The following is a 23,419-nucleotide window of genomic DNA, read 5'->3' on the forward strand; positions in this document are numbered from 1 at the left end:
GTACAGGTGACCCCGGGATACTTTTTTTAGGTTATGATGTGAAATACAATGTTTTTCTAGCCCCTGGTTATGGCATTTGCCCCTGCCTTACGGTGTTATTTATAATGTTATTTGATTATATACATGTGTGTTATATACTGTTCTGTATTTTGTTACTAATTTTTAATATGTATTGTATAAAATTTTGCTTAGGCCCCCCATACGACGATTTCACCTACCCCGGAACGGATTAATGTCATATCCCGAGGTTCTACTGTAGATACCATTGATTTTACTTGAAATAAAATATTTCAAATTTCAATATGATAATGAAGAAGCACTAAATTTACTTATCCAAGTACTCTGGGTAATGTCATTTCAGAAGTTGTGGTGGCAGAAGTTCCTATAACTTAGTCTATTCATTTCTAACTCATAATCACACTAACATTTGTTCCGTCTTCTGCTCCTGTTGTCATCATCATCATCATGACGGGCTCCTTGCCCGGACCAATGTGACTCTTCCTCTCCAGAGTTTCCTGTCTTCCATCAGTTGCCTCAGATCTTCAGGTTCACAGTTGGCGTCGTGTGCTATTTGTTGGATGTATGTGGATCTAGGTCATCCTCTGCTTGCGCGTTCGTGTTGTGGAGTCCATAGCAATACATCATTCACCAATTCATGCTTGCTCCTCAGACAATGATCGGCAAATTGTAGGCGTCTTTTTCTGATGGTATTAGATATGGCAGGTAGGTTGCCATAAAGTTGCTGGTTCGTGGGATGATTTTGCCAAGATATATTTAATATTATTCTTAGCATACAGGTGTATGTGCCGTCTAGTTTTCTTTCCAATCTTTTGATGAGTGTCCAGGTTGTAGCACCGTAAACAAGGACAGACTCTACCACTGCCCTGAAGAATTGCCTTTTCAGTTTGTCAGCCAGTCCCGAAGTCCATACTGAATGTAGCCCATCCAATGTGGTCCATGCTTTTGAGATGCGAATTCCGATATCTCTCTCTGTGGAAACTATGTTGCTGCCCAGATGCTCCTGTTGTATCACCAAGGTAACAAGGCATTTCAACAACCTTGATAGCATTATTATCAACATGTTTTTTTTTAATTTTTATGTGCATTCTGTCTTCTTTTTTTACTTACAGTTACGTTACACAGACACGTTGCTGACAGAAATTGAAGTAAGTGCAACAATTTATTGTTGTTTTTATATATTCTTTTCTTTGTGTTCTCTTTCTATGCTTAATGCTTCCAAATTAAACAAGGTCCTGGATATGACCTTAAACTATATCCAGTGGTGAGGCTCCAGCTTGTGGGCTTTGGGGAGTGTGGAGCCACCCTTTAATTGCCATTGCTCCCAGGTCCACTCTGACCCAGAGTGGTAGTAGGGTCCCAACTATAGGTTAAATAGAAACTGACTGGAAAACAACAAATATAGTGTATTAAAAATGTTTTCTTCAAAATCTTTGGCTTCGGCATTAGATAACCTGAAAAGGGTTGATATGCCGTAAAACAAAAACAATCAACTAACCAACCAAATTAAATTAATTTTTTAAAAGTAGAGCCAATATTCTAATGTGATGAGGAGGTGAGCAAAACTGTTCATATTCGTAATATTATAAGCAAAAACGAATCTTCTCTCTGCCTGAATCCATACTGTTTGTCAATGTCATTCTACTGCACATATTTTAACAGTCATTTCTAAACGTATTTACCATGTACTGGATGAGGCGGGTGGAGCCAGGGCTGTAGCCCTTGATATGTCCAAGACCTTTAAAGTCTGGCATAAAGGGCTGTTAATGAAAATGAAATCGTATGGTATAACTGGACGTATACTAATATAATTAGATCTTTCTTAGACAATAGAAGCATACAGGTTGTCATTGACGGACGTACATCCAAGCAGCATAACATTAATGTAGGAGTGTCTCGGGAGTCGATCCTTGGACCATTATTATTCCTGATATTCATAAACAACCTCCCTAATAATATTGTGTCTGAAATGGGTATATTTGCTGATGATATAATGCTCTATGATATGCATGAGGGAAGAACAGATGTACATAAATCTAAAACAATGGCAAAATCGTTAAAAAACGACCTCCAGACTATAGTGGAATGGGGCCACAAATGGATGGTAACATTTAATGCTAGTAAAACTAAGCTGCTCTCCTTTAACAATTGCAAGACGCCTCTCCAGCCACCTATATCCATGACAAATAGCACCCTACCTGATAATTTTACCTTCAAACTCTTCGGCCTAACATTTGCAGGCAATATGAACTGGAACAAATGTATAGAGGACATTGCAAAGGCTGCTGCAAAGAAGGTGGGTACCCTTTATCGAGCTAGAAGACTACTCACGCCTGAGAGTATCCTGTACCTTTACAAGGCCACCATTCGCCCATGCATGGAGTATTGTTGCCACATCTGGGCTGGTGCATCTACCACTGGTCTCTTCCTCTTAGATAAAGTTAAAAAAAGAGTTGTCAATCTAATCGGTCCCACTTTATCAACTAAGCTCCAGACCCTGTCTCATCGCCACAATGTTGCATCACTGTGCCTGTTTTACAAATATTTTAATGAAATGTGTTCTGATGAACTCGTTTCACTTGTACCCCCTCGATGTACATATCCTTGACAAACCCGCTTAGCAATAAGATATCACCCCTTCACTGTTGTTGTCCCTAAATGCCAGAAAGCTTTCTATTCTAATAGTTTCTTCCCTCGAACAGCTAGACTTTGGAATTCTCTTCCTGTTGCCTGCTTCCCTGGCTGTACTGATATGCAGAAGTTTAAATGTAACATAAACAAATGTCTTGTTAATCTTTCCTAGACATGGCCCCAAATAGTAGCCCTTTACGTCCAAGTGGCGATATGCTTTGTAGGGGGTGAACATGAGTGAAAAAAAAAAAAATTATTTTTTACTTTAAGTTCACATATTAAAAATATGTATTTTTCAAAATTTTAACTCAAAATGACTCCTAATGCAACAATATTTAACAAAAGAAAAAACATTTTTAATGTGACACTATTATTTTCTCACTATCAATACAGTATTTAGTGATATTACCCGCAAGTAGTTGCAAATGTACTAGGAATCGTGAATGAAAAACATTAGTTGTATATGACATGTTGTTTGTTGTTCTATCTCTCCCTTATCTCTGCGTCGAAAGAATGTGCTAATCTATTATATATATAAAAGTGAACGTGTCTGTGTACATTTTCCTATGCAATAACTCTGTCAATTTTCAGTCTACAGACTTGAAATTTGATATACAGGGTACTGAGATTTGGGAAAATTTTTGTAATCCGTTTTCAGCCAGAAATTTGGCTGTTAAGGGGTCAAAGTTCAACGATTTGACTTTTGAGAACTCCACTAAACTCCTCCGCCAATTTTGGGTCTAAACACTTGAAATTTTAGATATAGGTTCCTTGGACATGGATCTAACTTAATAACTTGATTTAAGCCCAAAACAATAAATGTTAAGGGGTCATAATAGGGGTCAAAGTTTAAAAAATTCACCGCTTTTTTTTTTTTTTTTTTTTTTTTTTTTCTTAACATACACCTGGGCAACACCGGGCTGAAATGCTAGTAATTAATATTACCCGCATGCATTACAATGACAAAGATTTTTTGGGGGAGATGCTGCTGCTGAAATTAAGTCTGACAACACTTATTGTGTTGCAGGTGCAGTTAAATGGGCTGGTAAACAGAAACAGAAAAAGGATAAATAAAATAAACAAAAAGTTTAGATAGAATTTTTCACTGTAAACTTCATCACAACTTTCTCTCTCAACTTCAAGCACGCATCTCCGCTCACCTCTGCCAACAGGCATTTTATTAAAAAAACTGACTCCATTTTATTTGCATATGTGTGCAGTGGGCAGTGTGATCTCATGCGATTTCACAAGACTACACCTTATAAAGCCACACCCGCTATCTTTAATCTATCTCTCTCTCTCTCTCATCTGAAGGTAAATCGTATAGCCACATAATCCACACACACGTGGGTGCTTTCTTCTTTGCTTATTACATTCAACTCTACGACAGGCAGATTACTGACATGTCAGTCAGTATCAAAAAGAGTTATTTTAAAATTGAAAGCTGCCAATTTTCTTATGATTGAAGTGGATGAAAGCACTGATATAAGTAGGAAATCACAGCTTTTATTAGGTTTATTGAAAAAGATGCAGTTGTCGAAGACATTTTATGTTGCAGAGAATTGCCCGTGTTAAGTTTTGAGACATTGTGTTGAACAAAGATGGCGGCGTAATTCAGATCAGTAAGCAAGATGGCGGCCAAGAATCAAATGTGGTCCGTGGCGTAGTTAACCTGTTCAGTTTTGAGACATTGTGTTGAACAAAGATGGCGGCGTAGTTCAGGTCAGTAAACAAGATGGCGGCCAAGAATCAAATGCGGTCCGTGGCGTACTTAACGGCGAACTGATTGAATCCAAAATTCGAGAATTCTTATAATAATTTTGAAACGTTTTCATTGGTTGTTTAGCACAGCCGGTGGTTATAAAAATGATTGGCGAATCCATTCGTCTCATACCCCCATTAGGAGTCAAAAACATTTTACAGCCTGAAACAACAAAAGGACAAAAGGTCTATTCCCCTCGTATTTGAATCCCTGACACATAACATGGCAGAAGTATGTTGGAATATGCAAGGATGATTGTCCATCAATGATTGCAAGGATGAAAGGTTTTATTACATTGGTTAAGCAATGTGTCAACCAAATATTTTCACAGCACACTGCTTTCTGCATTGTGAATCCCTATTTGCCAAAACTATTGGCCGATAGTTAAAAGATGTACTTGATATGATGGTCAAAATAATCAACTACTTAAAATCAAGAAATGTTGGCAGTTCACTAAACTTTACAAAAGCATGGATGCTGAACACGCCACTTTTCTACTTCATACAGAAGTCAGATGGCTCTCTTGAGGGTGGGTGTTATCTCGATTTTATGAACTTGGTGAAGAATTGTTGATTTTCTTTACAATAAGTTTGAATAAGTGAAATTTCTGAATGGTGAAAGTTGGTGTTCAAAATTGTCCTACTTATCTTCCAGCACTTGAATGATTTAAATATGAGTATGCAACGAAAAAAAGAAGAATCTAACTTGAGTTGACAAGATTAATGCGTTTAAAAGGACATGGATTATTTGGAAAAAGCATGTTTCACAAAGCAATTGTGAAATGTTTCCCATTTTAATTCAAAGGACGAATTTGTTTGACATTTTGACTTTTTCTTTTTAGATAATTGTTATTTTATCAACTTTCATGAAAAGAGCTATGTAAAAGATGTTTTAAACCGTTTGAATTATGCAAATACCATCAGCAGTTCAAAAGTTATGAGAATTTTAAGTGCCAAAATTTAGGCTATTCCGTGGACATTTTTCTTTAGAAAAAGTAGGCTAAATTACGGACCTCAACATTTCAAGAAATTGGGTAATTTCGCCACTATTTATTTATTTATTTTTCAAGCTATTCTCATGAAACTTGGCACTCTTATGTAAAAATTGTGTGCTCTTTCTGATTATGCAGTCAAATCTGATGTATCTCTTTACCATAAACCATAAATTATAAAATCAGATGTACAAATATTAATTTTTTTTAAATTATCGCAAACGCGTGTACCAAGATGACCACCAGTAATAATGTAAAAAATGACATTGCTTAATATCCGGAAAGCTACTTATTTACTGAGAATTTAAATGTGATATTCATTTTCAGCATAGCCGAAAACCTTAAAAGGTAAAAATTTACAGAATGCATCACAATCAAATTCTTTATCGAACTGTCTAATTATTATTATTTCAGCCCGGCGTTGCCCGGTTGTTTGGAGGTGTATGCGGAGCAAAAAAAAAAAAACGTCAATTTTTTTAACTTTGACCCCTATTATGACTCCTTAACATTTATTGTTTTGGGCTCAAATCAAGTTAGATCCATGTCCAAGGAACCTATATCTAAAATTTCAAGTGTTTAGACCCAAAATTGGCGGAGGAGTTTGGTAGAGTTCTCAAAGGTAAATCGTTGAACTTTGACCCCTTAACAGCCAAATTTCTGGCTGAAAATGGATTACAAAGATTTTTCCAAATCTCAGTACCTTGTATATCAAATAGACTGAAAATTGAAAGAATTATTGCATGGGAAAATGTACACAGACAGACAGACACACAGACACGTTCACTTTTATATATATATAATAGATTGTTATTATTCAGATATCTTAAATTTAAAAAAAAAAAAACGGTTTTGTTTTACAGATTCGAAAAAATGGTCTTGACAATGAGTTAAAAATAAATTCAAGTTTCACAATATCTTTTTTATTTAATTGTTAGGTGAAAGCACAGAATAATTAACAAAACACCTTTCCTTCCCCATGTTAAGAATGGGTTTCTAAATAATAATGTTATTATTTCAACATGGTAGCATAAGTGCACAAGTACCTTTTATTTGTTATATATTTTTTTGTTACCACTAAAAAACATAATTCTACCTTAAGTACTAGTCAGAAGTTATAAATACAATGGTAACAGAAATGCATGTACTTAGTACATCTTGTTGTGTTTTTAACGTTTTTAGTACATGTGCACTTAGTGCCATGACAAATGACAAAGCATTAAAAACAACAAAATAGTATTGTTTGGAAATCAAATTTGAAAAACTTGAAAATAATTTTTTTAAATTGACAAAGTCAGAATAAAAAATGAAACTGATTTTTTTGCTTTCGTTTTGAAAGCAGAATAAACATTTTTTTTATTTTTAAGAGAATACAAGCAAAACTCGTTAATGCGCTGACCAGCTGGTCAATGTATTAGCGCATAGCAAGCCGTTTTCCTCATTAAATGGATTTGAATTTTTTTGAAAGATAACATTTTTAAGTAATTTCCGCACAATTAATAATTATCAAATATTGACATATTATACATGAAAATCTGAAACTATTATCTATATGAAAATGGATGAAATATGCCGATTTATCTTATCAATTTTGAAATATTCTTCGTCAACTTTGCTAGGTTATAACTTTGCTTCCTGTGGTCGTAAAAATATAAACCAAAGTTAAGTAGAGATGGACTTCTATGCTTATATAGCCTGAAAAATTTCAGCCATATTAAATTTGACCCCGCGCATGTTTATCCAAACATAACGTATATGTAAACATTGAAAAACAGTTTCCCTTTTTGTTGGCATTATTTTTTTACCATCTTTTTTCATTTTTTAACTTGAAAAATAAAAGCATTGAACGCATAAAAGCAAAATAAATTAACATCATTGGAAGAATTACATTGCTGGAAAGAGAATAGAATAATCTATTCTCTTTCCAGCAATGTAATTCTTTTAAATATTGACCCACAAATAAAAAAGATATGACTTGTTGAAGCACATTAGGTATGTAATATTGCTGATGCCCACAAAAATACGACATACGCTTGTAATGCTAATTTTGCAACTGATAATTAAGGATTTGAGATCTTTAATTAAACGATTTGATAAATAATTTCCTTCTATATTGCTTGAAGAAATCTAATTGTATTAGAAACCCATTCATTGTATTTATGGACATGGATTTCAGTTTGACCAAAGAGGAAGAGTTGGCAGGTATTTCAAATGACCGGATACTTAAGATGAATCACGTTGAACTTGATTCGGACTTATTTTGGATTTTAACTGCAAAAGAATATCCATCAATCTAAAAAAAAAAGTGTGTGTATTCTCTTGCTGTTTTCTACGTCATACTTAGGATTCTTCACCATGACAAATATTAAAAGTAAGAAAAGATAAAAAATTAGTAGCACTTGAAGAACAGATGGGTGCACGTCTTACTAAAACAAAGCCAAACTTTCTAGTTCTGTTCGAAAAATCATCAAGATCAAATTTCACATGAATTTGTAATTCTCTTGGAAGAAACAAATTTAGATAGTATTGTGTTTTTTGAGAATGTAAACCTTTTATTTTATTAAGAAAAATTCCTTATATACATTCAAGTACATGGGAGCCACAAGAAAAATTAAGCTCCTCAGACGATCCATGCCTTCAAAAAGGTTGAAAATCACTGAAATTATCATTTGATATTTTGGTAAATGTTTACTTTAACTACAACAGAACACCGACCAATAAAATTTGTTATTTATAGGTTTTCGGGGTCGCTGACAACGAATCTGATATTCAAACCTGTCGCAAATTTACCGTTTGCATGGTATTAACCCCTAAACCCTCGCACTATTTTGTACCAACTCACCGCCTTAATTTTTTTAGGTCAATTAAAAAGCATCAAAAACTATGTAACACAATAAAATGAACCATATTTTATTTTGTTTGTGAAAACTTTCTTATTTCAAATGTCTGCTAAAAAATTCTTTCGCGGTGTGACAAGTCACCTTACTACGCGCGTCCATGCGCGAACGCATCATGTAAGAATAGCATAAACGATGGCGGTGAGTTGGTGCAAAATAGTGCGAGGGTTCAGGGGTTAATACCATGCAAACGGTAAATTTGTGACGGGTTTGAATATCAAATTCGTTGTTAACGACCCCGAAAACCTATTAAAAAACAAATTTTATTGGTCTGTGTTCTGTTGTAGTTAAAGTAAACATTTACCGATATTTTTTTTTTAATCCTCCTTTTTTTTTTAAATTTCTTTATTTACATCATTCGCCTTCCCTCACTATTACTTGCCCGTTCTTCCACCATGTTTGTATACAATTAGGAAGGTGTGCATGCTGACCAGCAAGATAACAAGATCTGCGTATATTGTACAGGTGAAACTCTCTTACTAAAACTGTTTTTATATTTACAGCGTGGTGTCAGCATAAAAAGTACTCCTGTTACACTTGTCATGCAAGATACGAGAAACAAATCGTATTTACTGAATGTGTTCGACACGCCAGGTAAGATCTTGATAGCTTATTAGATTTCTTTTATTGTATAGTTTAGGGAAATTCAAAAGGTAAACATGTTTTTGCTAAGTGTTAAAGATCGCAGCCAGAGCAAAATGTCAGAAAAACTTCTGTATAGACAGTAAAAATGGTTTTATGCTGTTGTTTTTTGTTCGATATCTATAAACGCTGAACCATTTAGAGTTAAAATTAATTTAGTATTACGCATGTAACTTAAGAAACGCATACTTAAAATGTGTCAACATTGTCTGAATAAACAAAATGGCGACCGAATTTGACCCGATGTTGTGTTGATTTTGCTTATTCTATATGGTTGACTCATTTCATGTGTGTTTTTCTTGAGTTATATGTGTAATATTAATTGGATTTTAACTTTAAATATAATATATAAATGGCTATATGCCTGTCTGTCTGTCTCCATATTTTCAAACTCTATCTCCTCCATAACTAAAAATCACAGAGCGGCGCTAGGGACCTCAAATGATTGGATTTTTTACGGACCTTCTTTTATGGGTCTTTAGTTGGTTAAAATAGTTTTTAAAGGGGTCAAAATTGAAAAAATCGTTATACATTTTGTACATTCATCTTAGTTTATTTTCAGTTTCTAATCAGGATGTATGAAAAACAAAAGTAAAACAAATTAAACACAAGAAGTAATCATAAAAACCGAGAAATTTACCAGTTTTTGTTTTTTGAAGATTTCAAATTTATTAGGAAAAAAATGACAAATTTGGGGAACATTTTCATTTTTTTTTTTTTTTTTGCATATTTAATTATTTAAGATCTTCAAATTGAATTATATATTATAGACAAGTACATAATTATATATTATAAGACATAAATACATATAGATATAAATACTAATGATGGGACGATTCCAATATTTTTCCCAATTCTGATACAATTACCGATTCTTTATAAATCTCTAAATATTTAACTATATAGTTGTGATTTTCTCCAATTACCGTAAGAATACACATGTTAAACATGCAGATATTTTCCTAAATGTAAAAATATACTTGTGCAGGACGATTTATTGATTTTAGCTTTTTAACTGGTATTTTAAAATCAATAAATATTTATTATTTTATCATTATTTCCAGCAATGAAAGATTTTGCTTTAAAAAAAATAAATAAATAAAAAAGACAATTAAAAGAATCGTTTTGGCATCAGAAAATCGGGAAAAATTTTTACAATTTCGATTCCGATACCTTAAAATATTCCAATTTTTCCAATTCCGATTAATCGTCCCAAAGCTTCTGTGGAACTCTGTTCGGTCTTCCTGCTTCCCACCTGACTACAACCTGGATGTCTTCAAGTCCAACATAAACAAATTCCTGATGAACCGCCCCCTTAAGTAGACACTTCATTAAATCTCCACACTAACGTACTGTACTTGCAATAACCCTTATCCCTGAGTGGCTTCCGGCCTTGATAAGTGGTGACCACCGTGTAAAAAAAAAAAAAAAAAAAAAGCACTAGTAAATACATAATTATATATTACAGACATAGATGCTACACGATTGAAATAAATTTGTTGAAATTAACATCATATGTACGATCATCATTTGTATTTTCTGTTAATAGGACATGTGAACTTCTCAGATGAAGTGTCATCCGCATTCCGATTGAGTGATGGTGCCATCATCTTTGTTGATGCAGCTGAAGGAGTAAGTATTTTCTATTTTTATTTTTATCACTTTGCTATGGGGTAGACTGATCTATCCGTTTCAGAAATGTTTGAAGGTGTTCACGTGACGAGAAATGAAGGGTGCATAAAATAAAAAAAAGGCCGGCATATGTAACACGCTAATCAAAAAAAAAAAAAAAAAAGAGTGAATGAAGTGATTTTTCATTGTTATAAACCGGTATTACCAGAGAATGAGTTTGTTTTATTGCAAGTGAGCTGTAAATTGAGCTGGAAAGAACTGCAAAGCAAAAAAAAAAAATGTTTTTGTGTTTCTGAACATCTTACGAATTAAACTGTTGTACTTTTTACTGCTTTTACAATTTTATGCAGTTTATTGTGGATTTTTGTTGTGTTTGAGGACAATTTGTTGATTTGTTGAACTTTGTGTAAAATTGATTTGGTTGTGATTGAAAACCGTTCATGTGATTGTAATATTGGTTGTAACATTTACCTTGGGAGGCCGTCACACCCTAAATCGGTTGAGTTGATGTTAAGCAAATGGTGAGGAATATATAAATAATTATAAAGAAAAAAACGTAATTATGAGATGGCTAATTGAGATGCAGGAGTCAACATGGGTTTAGATTGATAGGTTGAATGTTGCATTACAATCATGATTTATTTTTATTATTTCGGAAGTGATTTGCATGTTTTTTTATGTTTTGTTTTGTGATTTTCTTCGGCCACTGATGATTGCCGAGAAATCCGGTGTTTGCATTTGCTATGGCAAAAGTAGACCAGTTTTAGCTGAAACTTGGAGAAGTGGATTTTCCATATGAAAAAAAAAAGATGCAAACAGGAGCTGCTCATGGGCCTCTGTGGGTTACAAATACCTGACCATGGAGAATACATGAGATTCTCTTCTTTTCGCTTTCTCTCTTTTATAATTCATATTACAATGAAACCACATTTTAACACAAAAATAACTTTTTTTTTACTTTTCCCTAAATAGAACAAACGTTTTATTTTTTTCTTACTTTCAGCACAATTTTAAGCACCATTCCTTTTTTCTGTGAATGTAAACACAATTCCTTTGTTTTCACTCACAAATGGATGATATTTGTGTGTATCTCATGTGTATGTGTGTGTGTGTGTGTATATATATATATATATATATATATATATATATATATAATATAAAGCTGAATGTGTGTGTGTGTGTGTGTCTGGTCATGAATAGGCTCCTATATGGTTGACTATTTTAAAAATCTGATTACATATAATGATAGAAGATGTATCGAGACACAGGAATGGGTATGTTTGATCTGGGAGAACGGTGGTTCATTAAAATTGTGGGGGTCTGCGTTCGTGCCTGGTCCACAAAGTATGGAAATAAAAAATTAAAAAAAAAAACGTTTACAAGTGTTTTTGATATAGATGTACATAAGAATACTTTGATAAGTATGTTTTAACTTAAATAAGGACGGTATAATAAAATTGTGGGGTCTGCGTTCGTGCCTGGCCTCCATGGAATGGAAATATAGGCACAAACTTTAATAAAGGCTTTTCATATCTATCTGCGTAAGTATACTTTGATAATTATGTTTCAGTTTGAAGACATATGGTATAATAAAATTATGGGGTGTTCGTTCGCACCTGTCCTCCATAGAATGGAAATATGTCACAAAGTTTAACAAGGTTTTTTAATATAGATCCACAGAATATTGTGATAAGTGTTTCAGTGTGAACAGGTATGGTATAATAAATTATGGGTTTATCCATTTTATTTTTACTTTCATCATATTTTGCTTTGGTTTTGATACCCTCAAAAACGAAGCTATCTCTTTACAACCCTTCCTTTTCATAACCTATCATACTTTCATAAATCAGAGTCCATTTTCTGTAGGCTGTTTTTGAACCCATTTGCTAGTATATATATGAAAGTGTCTGTCTGTCTGTCTGTGTATATTTTCCTACACAATAACTCTGTCAATTTTCAATCTACAGACTCGAAATTTGATATACAGGGTACTGAGATTTGGGAAAATCTTTGTAATAGGTTTTCGGACAGAAATTTGGCTGTTAAGGGGTCAAAGTTCAACGATTTGATCTTTGAGAACTCTACTAAACAAACACCTCTGCCAATTTTGGGTCTAAACACTTGAAATTTTAGATATAGGTTTCTTGAATATGGATCTAACTTAATAACTTGATTTGAGCCCAAAACAATAGATGTTAAGGGGTCATTATAGGGGTCAAAGTTAAAAAATAAATTGACCTGCGGTCTCTACCAAATTACTCAGAGAATTTCTCGTCTAAACATTTTAAATTTTACATAAAGGGTATTCAGAGATAGGGCAAGCTTTTTAATTGGTTTGGGTCGGAAATTTGAGCTACTAATATATAAATGTATGTATGTTTGCATGTCTGCCTAAAACTTTTGACAGAGGCAACGAATTTTCACAAGATCAGTATCGTTTTGAAGCTCGACCATTAGACAACAAATACTGAAAAATTGGCTAAAAACATTAATTTCTTCACCCTCAACTGGGCACTTTTCTACAGGGAGGAGTCGCTTTTTTCGTCGATATTTTCGAATTAAAGTTTTATGATAAGTTTTTTTATTCGATTGTACAGAATAAGTACAAAACATCCTACCCTCCTCATGTTAAGAATGGCTTTTTAAATAATAACGTTATTATTGCAGCACGGATCACGCTGCATGAGTACCAAAATTTATTTTTGTCTATTTGTCGTAATACTTGTTAAGTTTCACACCCCTTAAGAATTACGACAAACAAATAAAAATAAATTTCATATTTAAAAATAATTTGATGTCCAAAATCTAAGGCATAACATTTTCAAAGGCCAATAATTATGACCCCTTAACTGTAAATATGGGGGTCAAACGCCTTAAAAAAAAAACTCCCTTAATCCTACCTCTAACCCTAGGTACGAGTGGCAAGCCTCCTCCTCTTAAAATCTTTTTTAGCCCTAACAATAACGCTAAGTCTAAGTGGCAAGCTCCTTACCAAACAAAGTTCCTTGGTAAGCTACATATAAGTGTCTAAAAAAAATCCTTTCTTAAAGAAAAGTGCACCATTTATCGCCCATAAAAAAATAAACTGTCCTAAAACACTAGAATGGTCTCAAAATGGTGAATTATTTTACATTAAATTTATGTGAAACCAACCCCCATTCTAAATTCTAAAATTGTTTTTGTTTTGATTCTATCAGGTCTTCAGGGTGTTCACACATAATTTTCCTTAGCTCTATCATTAACCGAAAGTCAGACTGGCAACTTCCCCACCCTCTCATAATGATACAAAGTCCCTTTTAAAACCACACATAATCGTCTTTAGAAAAAAAAAAAAAGGCGCACAGGATTTATCTCCGATAGAAAAAAAATGGTTAACTGCCCTAAAACTCTAGAATGGCTCAAAATAAGGAATCATTTTACATTAAATTCTAAAATAATTCTCCTTTATCTTTCATTAAAGTTTTTTAAGGTATTCACATGTAAATGTGATTGTATGCCTACAAAGGTAAAATCGCATATTTTGGAGAGGTGGCCAGATGGAGGGGGGGGTTAACGGAAGGTATTACTCTACAATAATACCAATGAAATATTGCAATATATTCATTTTTAAACACTCCTAGATTTCGATTTCAGTTATTTGAACATATAATGCGTTACAATTCAGCTTTGAGTTGTTTAACTTCTTTTCTTTTAATGGATACATGGCATTTTTAATGAATTGCAGCATATTTATGTGCATTTACTGCAGATTATTTGGAAACCATTAATTTTTGGATATTTTCAGTAGCATATTCTAATTCCTAGCACAAAAATACACTTATATGGTAAATTTAATTGCTTAATCTTCTGTTTTAATATCTTTAATAATCTTTATATAGCATTTTTGCTGAAAAAGTTGTGTAAAAAATGTGACAAAGCGCATATGGTCTTAAAGAGGGAAAAATATCCAAACGTGTGAGGCAGAAAAATAGTCATTAATTTTAATTGGATTTTAAAAATTTAAAAAGATTCTTTCTTAGCTCATCAAGCTCTTTCTAAAGATGGCAATATTGAAATATTTTAAGCTATTTCAATTTTTTCATGTGTATTGCTAGTTATAGCATACTTTTTTTTTTTGTATTGTTTCCGATATACCAACACATGTAAATTACTCTATGTCTTCTTTCTTGCATAAAATCAAACTGCATTTCATCTTTGCTTATCTGACTGATTTGCTGCTCAGTTCTTCTCCCAACCACTTTTGGAACCTGATCCATCAACTTTGAGCCTCTGTAATTACTTTTATTTAGGACTCATCTCTGACTTTTGTAACAACATTTCATAATCTATATAGTTAGAGATAGTGTTATAAGTATTATCAAGAATTTTGTATGAAGGTATTTTTCATGATGAATTGTTTTGTTTCTTTCTCTCATTCAGGTAATGTTGAATACTGAAAGATTGATTAAGTATGCAGTTCAAGAACGTCTTGCGGTTTGCGTGTGTATTAACAAAGTGGACCGCTTGATGCAAGAGCTGAAATTGCCGCCAACAGATGCGTACTATAAACTCCGACATATTCTTGATGAGGTCAATACCATCATCAGGTGAGATTTATTCTTGGTGTTGTTTTATTTTTAATTTAGAGATGTTGTGTAACATATTCGGCTATATCCATTTGTCATGTTAATGCAATATGATTGCATTTTCAACGTGGAACAATGCTGGAAAGGGTCTTGTCAATTCCTAAAACTAGGCTTCTCTTTTTTCACCACTAACTCTTGGATCCTTGTTTTGCCTCAGTTGAAATAAATTGCTCTCTCCTGGAGGAAGTTGCTTACCTTGATAAGCTAGGACTGACTTTCACTTCAAACCTGGAATGGAAGTCTCAAATCTGTTGCTAAGGTCACTAAGAAACTGGTTTGATCATTCTACCACTTCAGAAAGGATTTGACTTCTGATGCGATCCTCTGCCTAATATAAAGTACTCTTGCCACATCTGGAGTTGTGCTACTCTGAACAATCTTTCCTGCCATGGCAGAGTACAAAATTGACTTTATAATCTAGTGGGGGGGATGATCTCATCTATTCTCTACAGTTCCTTTCTCATAGAAGAGACATTACTAGTCTTTCTCTACTCTATCTTTATTTTCATGGTAGGTGTTTAACTGAGCTAGAATCTTTGGTTATTCTCTGTAAAACATTTACAGCAAGACCCTAACTTTTATCAAAGTAAAGAACTTTCTTCCTCTGTGTACCTAAAGCTATATGGTACTTCCATAAACAAAGTTTGTTTTTAAGAACTTTTATTTGTGGAACACAATACACAATCGAAAGGTCCCGGGTTCGCTTTTCACCGCAGGTAGGCCCGACTCATACGCTTATGCACTTCCACGCATGCTCGGTTTATTGGCTTAATAGATAACAGTTACTACTTCCTTGCTAACTACAATCCTCTTAAGTAATTAACTCTTGCCTTTTTTACTCATTATTTCTAGTCCTTTCATAGTATTAGGCATCAATCCATTAACTCTTATCCTCCAGTGGCCTTTAGGCTTTAGTAAATTATGACTCATTAGTTAAAAAAAAAAAATCCCTTATTCTCTTTTAGCTGGTTATCCGAAAAAAGTGTAACATTGGGTAAACAGTCGCTACACGAAGGAGAGAGAGAGAGGATGCCAGTAAAAAAAAAAATATATATATATATATATATGTGTGTATATTTTTTTTCACAAGTGACGGCATGGTCCTTAACAAATTCGTCCACGCAATTCCGAACGCCATCGCTAAATCGACATGCCACACCATGAATAATATTGAATCGACACACACGTTCCCAAGCAGCACCGAACAATCTCGCCAAATCGACATGCCATGATGTGAAATGCAATCTGCGAGACACTTTATCCAAACAGTGTATTTCAATGCTCAATCACTTACCGGCTTGTTTTTTTTTTATAGCCGTTGGGCGAAACTAACTCGTCGCTTTTGGGTAAGATGGGTGTAACTCATTGTTAGACTTGATTGGTAATCGAAAGGTCCCAAGTTCGCTTTTCACCGCAGGTAGGCCCGACTCATACACTTGTGCATTTCCACGCATGCTCAGTTTATTGGCTTAATAGATAACAGTGCATGTATTTAACATTGGTTAATAACTTTGTTTTATTTTTGGCCCCAGATAATGAATGCTGACAAAGAAAGTACTGGCCTAATAGTAATCAATGAAAAAAAAAAAAAAAAATTTTCTCCACTATCTACAAGGTCTCATCATTATCATGTCCGAGTTAACGTCATTTTTACATGCCGGCATATGTTGAATGACTTTTAATAATTGACTTTCAAGTTAACCTATCTCTGACCAGGTCTTTATTTATCTCTTTCTATCAAGTCCATCTTCCTCATATGTTTTCCTATATGAACTCCTCTACATCTATTGACCCAAGAACTCTCATCCATTTTTTTTTTATTTTTCAATTTAGCCATACAATTGAAACCTCCTGTTCTCCACACTTTTCTCTATCCTGTTAAGATTTAATTTTTCCTCCCAGGTTTTTTTTTTTATACAAAGGAGTCACCACTTATCAAGGCTCGGAGGCCACTCAAAGATAAGGGTTAATGAGTATACAGTGGTCAAAGGGAACGTGTTGTAGTAATTGTTAGTAGTGGAAATTTGGTAAATCAGATTACATAAGGGGATGACTCACCAAGAATTTGTTTGCGTTGGACTTGAAGACAACCATATTGTAGTCAGTTGGGAAGCAGGGTAGTTCTACATGTATGCAGTTCTTAGAAAGAAACTTTGTTCATGGAATCTACATTTAGTGGGGGAAATTATTGATAGTGATTTCTACTAGATGAATGGTTTTTGTGAAAGTCAGGCCAGGGAGGACCAAAGATTGGAGCTCAGATGAGCACTTGCCATGAAAATAACGATAAAGCAGAGACAGGCTCGCAACGTCTCTTCTGTGGGAAAGCGATTGCAGGAAAGAGAAAGGGGCATCTATCTTATTAGATCATAAGATCTAATAAATTAGATCTAATAAATTAGATCTTATCATTAGATCTGAACGTGTCTTAAAGACTTGCATTACATGGCCACTGTATCATTCTGCTCAGAAAACAACAGATCCTTTATCTACAGAAAAAACAAAATGGAAATCAGAATCATTTAAGGAGAGATCTAAAGACAGAAAGTTAGAAAAAAATTAATGTATTTGCTGATCCAATTCAGATAGCTTTAACATCATAGGGTTAGGACAACTAGGTCTAGGACAATAATAATAATAATAATAACAATAATAATAAATAATATCATAGGGCTAGGACAAATAGGTCTAGGACAATAATAATAATAAATAATTACAATAATAATAATAATATCATAGGTCTAGGACAATAATAATAATAATAACAATATCATAGGGCTAGGACAACTAGGTCTAGGACAATAATAATAATAAATAATAATAATAAAACAATAATAATAATAATAATAATAATAACATCATAGGTCTAGGACAATAATAATAATAATAATAATAATAATAATAATAATAAATAATATCATAGGGCTAGGACAACTAGACTAGCTGAAAACATTATCAATAATTTTCCACACATTTTATCTGTGCCTAAACCTAAACATAGATTCCATGATCAAAGCTTCTTTCTTAGAACTGCACGCCTGTGGAATTGTCTTCCATTTTCCTGCTTTCCAGCTGTCTATAATATGGTTGTCTTCAAGTCCAACGTGAACAAGTTTCTGATGAGCCGTTCCACTTAAGTTAACAAATTTACCGAACTTCCATTACTATCGATTACTATATTGTCCTTTTGACTACTCTACACTCTTTAACCCTTATCCTTGAGTGGCTTATCGGCCTTGATAAGTGGTGACGCCTATGTAAAAAAAAAAAAATAGGTCTAGGATAATAATAATTATAAATAATAACAATAATAATAATAAAACAATAATAATAATAAATAATATCATAAGGCTAGGACAACAGAATATTCTTTTGTTTTGATACTTGAGTATATGTCTGTTGATATCTTATATGTTTTTATATAGAGTGATGTGGTTCTTGGTTGATCAACTGTGTCAGATATATACTCGAGAATCAAAACAGGAAAAAGAATATTCCGTTGTCCTAGCCCTAGTATTACCATCAGAAAAATGGAGAGAAACAAAAACCAAGTCTTTTTGAAAAAGATTTCTTAATGCCAAAAGTTTCAGAAAAAAATTATTTTCATCATTTAATAAAATATTTTATAACATTTGGTTTTCTAAAATTTTCAAATTAACTTTTATAAATTTCATAATGAATTTTTTTTTATAGAGTTAAAATTGGATTATGTTTACTCAGCTGATTTTTTTTATAGTTTCTTTTTAAATAGTATCACATTTTTTATAGGGTTTGGACCCGATTTTATGGTTTATTGGTTCAGCTACCTTGTAATATACTCATACTTTTGAATTTTATTTCTATTTTTGAGCAAAAGCAATTCTAATATATCAACATTACTCCATATTTCGACAATAGATCAAATGATCATACTAAGTATTTAGTGCATCTCTTAATAATCTATTTTATTTTCGTTTTAACTGTTATAACTTTATCATACATTGACCTGCTTATAGTTTTTAAGGTTATATTCAATTTTATTTCTACTTGATTTTTTTTTTTTTTTTGACAAAAGCAATTTTAATATATCAATGTTTCTCAATATTTCAGCATGTATACAGATGACGAAGAAAACCATATGGTGTCACCCATTTTGGGTAATGTTTGTTTTGCCAGCTCCTACTTTCGCTATTGTTTTACTCTGAAATCCTTTGCCAAAATCTATTCTGATACTTATGGTAAGTCTCTTGCCTTTCGTTACTTCTTATCCCTCTCTCATTTTAATGTTATCACAACTTATGTCGTTGTATATAAATACCTGGAACAGAATGAAAAATGAAACTAGGCAAGTTTAACTGACTTCCTCCAAAGGAGGAAGTTTAATGGGAGTATGAAATTTACAAGTGGTACCCAGTCGCATGTATATCCCCATTATCACTCCACTTCTTCTTGAGTCAACCTCTCGGGCAGGCTCCAGGGACATCAAAGTTAATGATTCTTCTTGGCCACTTGTCGACTACCATGCTTTGGACGTGGTCAAATCATTTCAATCTATTCCAGCGTAGGGCCTCATCTTCTGAATTGAGGTCAAGTCTGGATCTCAGTTCATTGAGAAAGGTTCTATCAGCAAGCTCTGAGGGTCATATCTATCATATCATTGCATGATCGCTGCAAGTTAGTCTGGAAATATCTGGCTTAATTTAATATTTTCATTATAAATATTCAAGAACTAATTTCTGTGAAACTGTTGCAACAGACATGCCATTATTTCCCAACTTCCATGTGAAAATACACTCTAATCGAGTGATTATTTCTTTTTGAAAAGGAGGTTTATCGTATTATTTGGATTTATCGGACTACTGTTCTCATCTTGAGTGTAATTTTTACAACGTTTCAGTTGATAAACCATCCAACCTTCTTCAGGTGTATCTTGTTGAACTCAGAATGTTTCTGTTAAACTTGGGAATGTGGACAGAATTTCGTGCAGAACCCTTTATTTACTTCACATGTTCCGTCAGCCATGACAAGGACTTGTAGTTCAGTGGTTAGAGTACTTGGAAAAATCAATTGTAAAAACTGATATTCTCCTGAAGGTTGAAGGTTCAATCCTCAGTGTGGCCGACCGAAAAATACAATTGCAAATTAGTTAGGACCTCTATCCAGTCATGGCCGATGGAACAAGTGAAGTAAATAAAGGGTTCCATTCAAAATTCCATCCAAATTCCCAAGTCCAACAAGATACACCTGAGGAAGGTTGGAGATTACATCGATCGAAATGTTGTGAAAATTACACTCAAGATGAGAACAATAGTCCGATGAGTCTAAATAATACAAATAACCAATCCTCATCTCAAAAATTCAGAAAGGAGGTTTATCTCGAAAATTTAAAGAATATAACACCATCCCTACTCCTGAGCAGTATTGGCCACCATTGGACTGCTGCGAAATGAAACCCTTATCCCTGAGTGGCCATTGGGCCTTGATAAGTGGTGAACTCCATGTAAAAAAAAAAAAAAAAAAAAAAAAAGCAGTTAATTATGTTTACTGGCAGGCACTAGGTTCCTCTGCAATTATTGATCATGATCAATGTCTGGCCCCCATTGGAATGCTCTGAAATGAAATTGATTGTGGTTACTGTCACTTCATGATAGTGGCAAGCAAATCGCTTGTCTTCAAATGTCAGTCACTGTCATTCAGTAGCAGACACTTTCATCCGTGGTGGTCATTGCTCTTTTAAGGTGGTTACTGTCACTTCATGGCATGGGAGGTTACAGGCTGTTACTACTTTATGTACCATGCTATGGTGTACCAATTAAATGTAACTTTAAACGTTATAATAATAATATTAATGAGGTTACTAACCAGAGTGCCCCTTTTGGGAAGCTGATTTCCGTCCACATTAAAAACCAACTTCATGTCTAACTCTCTTTCATGGGGAGGAAAGTAAATAAACAAAAAAAATAAATAAATAATAATCATCATAATAATATTAATGTAAAAATCATTGTCCATATTCCACATAAGCAGATTTGGAATAAAATCAAGCTTTTTTATTTTTTTTATTATTATTATTATTATTATTATTATTAAAAAAAAATGTAAAAATGCAAATATGCTCTTTTGTAAATTGTTAGGTGAAAGAACAAGCGAAGCAGAAGCATAGGTGACTCAAAATACAAAAGCACCAATGTCCAGTGAAAACCTGGGGTTGATTTAAAAATTGTTTGATTACCAAACCGGAAACTGCAAAATCAAATTAGCATGAAAGAAAATATCTGAAACTTTTGTACGGTTAAAATTTTTTGTTTATAAAAAATCTGTTTCATTATTTCATTTTATTATTATAAAGCAAATTTACTGTAAACCCTTTTTGTTTGTGTAAAAATATTAAAATCCCCCAAAAAATCATTGGCTTAAATATAATGAAAACACAATAAACATGGTCCTGACTGGGTGGCCTATGCTTTTTATTTGCCGAATACTTATGAAAACAATAAATAGTAGATGTGGTAGCATAAATAGTAACACAAGTAATAACAACAACAATAATAATATAACAATAATAACAACAATAATACAAAAATAATAATAACATGACAGTAATCATAATAACAACAATAATAATAAAACAATAATTATACTAACAATAATGATAATAATACAGCAATAATAATAACAATAATGATAGTAATACCACAATAATAATAATAATAATACAACAATAATAACGACATAATAATAATAACACAGATAATGATATAATAATAATAATAAAAACAACAATAATGATAATGATATAAAAATATTAATAGCAATGATGATAATAACATAATAATAATGATAAAACAATAACAATAATGAAAATAATATAAGAATAATAACAATCATAGCAACAACAATAATACTGATAATAATAACAACAATGATAATCATATAACTATAATATAACAATAATAATACTAATAATAATAATAATATAGCAATAATAATGATGATAAAAATAATAACAATAATCACAAAAATAATAATGATAATATAATAATAACAAAAATAACAACAATAATAATAGTAATAATAATAATGATGATGATAATAAAACAATAATAATGATGATAATATAACAATAATGATAATAATAACAACAATTATAATGAAATATAACCATAATAACTATAACAACGACAATAATCATGATAATAATAAAATAACAACAACAACAATAATAATCAAAGTAATAGCAGTAAAAGTATTTAGGCAATGTAGGAACTTTTGACAGTATTGTATGTGGCTATTAAAAATATGTAACATCAACAATAATTTAAAAAAGTAAAAGTAACAATAATAAGAAGAATAGTAACGCTACTGTATCTGTATGTAAACTTGTTAGGTGAAAGTACTGGAGATTCATAGAAATCAGAGGTGTGTGTCCAAGTAAGTAACTTAACTTGTATTGTTTTTTTTATAACAAAAGAGAAAAAGCGAAGATACGATAATGTTTATAAAGTTGGGTGAAAGATCATAACAATAAAAAAAAATTAGTGTCAGCTTCCCCTTTATCATGAGCTATAAGAATAAGAATGCGGATAAGAAAAATAATACTGATATAAAAACAATAAATAATATAAGCATTAATAGTAATAAGAAACGCAATAACGCCCTCCCAAGTATTAGCAGTAGTATTACTAATACCAATAAGTGTTGTAATAATAGTTACGCAGTGTGAGCTTTGTTTTTTTTTTCTGACCGGTAAGAAGCCATGTTCATTCTTCTCGTTAGCTTAAAAAATAAGAATCCTACCAATAACAGTAAACAATACAAGTGTCAATAGTAATAATTAAAGCAGTAACTGTAATACTGACAGTATAAGCCATAATACCAATAAAAATAATAACTGTATTAACATTGGAGAGCAGGGAACCATAAAAACTTGTGTATATGTGTCAGATGAGGAAAATCTGTGACGCTAACAACGTATATTTATGCTTTTCTTGGCTTTCATATGTGCAAATGCATGAATTGCTAATCGGAACACTAGATGGGCGAAAATATCTTGCTTGAATAATACGAAGTACATCTTTTTGTTGTGTAAGCTGAATGAATAATGTGTAGGTTTGTTTGCTACTAGAAGAAGAAATAAGAGTACAGTCAGAAAAAAGAAACCACGAATGGTTGATTAGTATTTGTGGCTCAATTGATATGCGTACAACCAAAGGCTATGCAGAGGAGTAAAGCATATAAAACAGTA

General features: G+C 32.7%; 1 protein-coding gene across 1 annotated transcript in view; it reads left to right on the forward strand.

Moving 5' to 3' along the window:
* The window catches only part of LOC145291244 (116 kDa U5 small nuclear ribonucleoprotein component-like), a 109,210-nt gene that overhangs the window by 40,319 nt on the left and 45,472 nt on the right, over nucleotides 1-23,419 (forward strand). The window contains exons 8-12 of the mRNA XM_080136851.1: nucleotides 1,131-1,166; nucleotides 8,800-8,890; nucleotides 10,488-10,570; nucleotides 14,990-15,156; nucleotides 19,285-19,412. Of these exons, the coding sequence (XP_079992977.1) occupies nucleotides 1,131-1,166; nucleotides 8,800-8,890; nucleotides 10,488-10,570; nucleotides 14,990-15,156; nucleotides 19,285-19,412 (505 nt within the window). The remainder of the gene's footprint in view (nucleotides 1-1,130; nucleotides 1,167-8,799; nucleotides 8,891-10,487; nucleotides 10,571-14,989; nucleotides 15,157-19,284; nucleotides 19,413-23,419) is intronic.

The sequence above is a fragment of the Euprymna scolopes genome, chromosome 12, assembly GCF_053919585.1.
Source record: "Euprymna scolopes isolate OS-2025 chromosome 12, ASM5391958v1, whole genome shotgun sequence".
NCBI lineage: Eukaryota > Metazoa > Mollusca > Cephalopoda > Sepiida > Sepiolidae > Euprymna > Euprymna scolopes.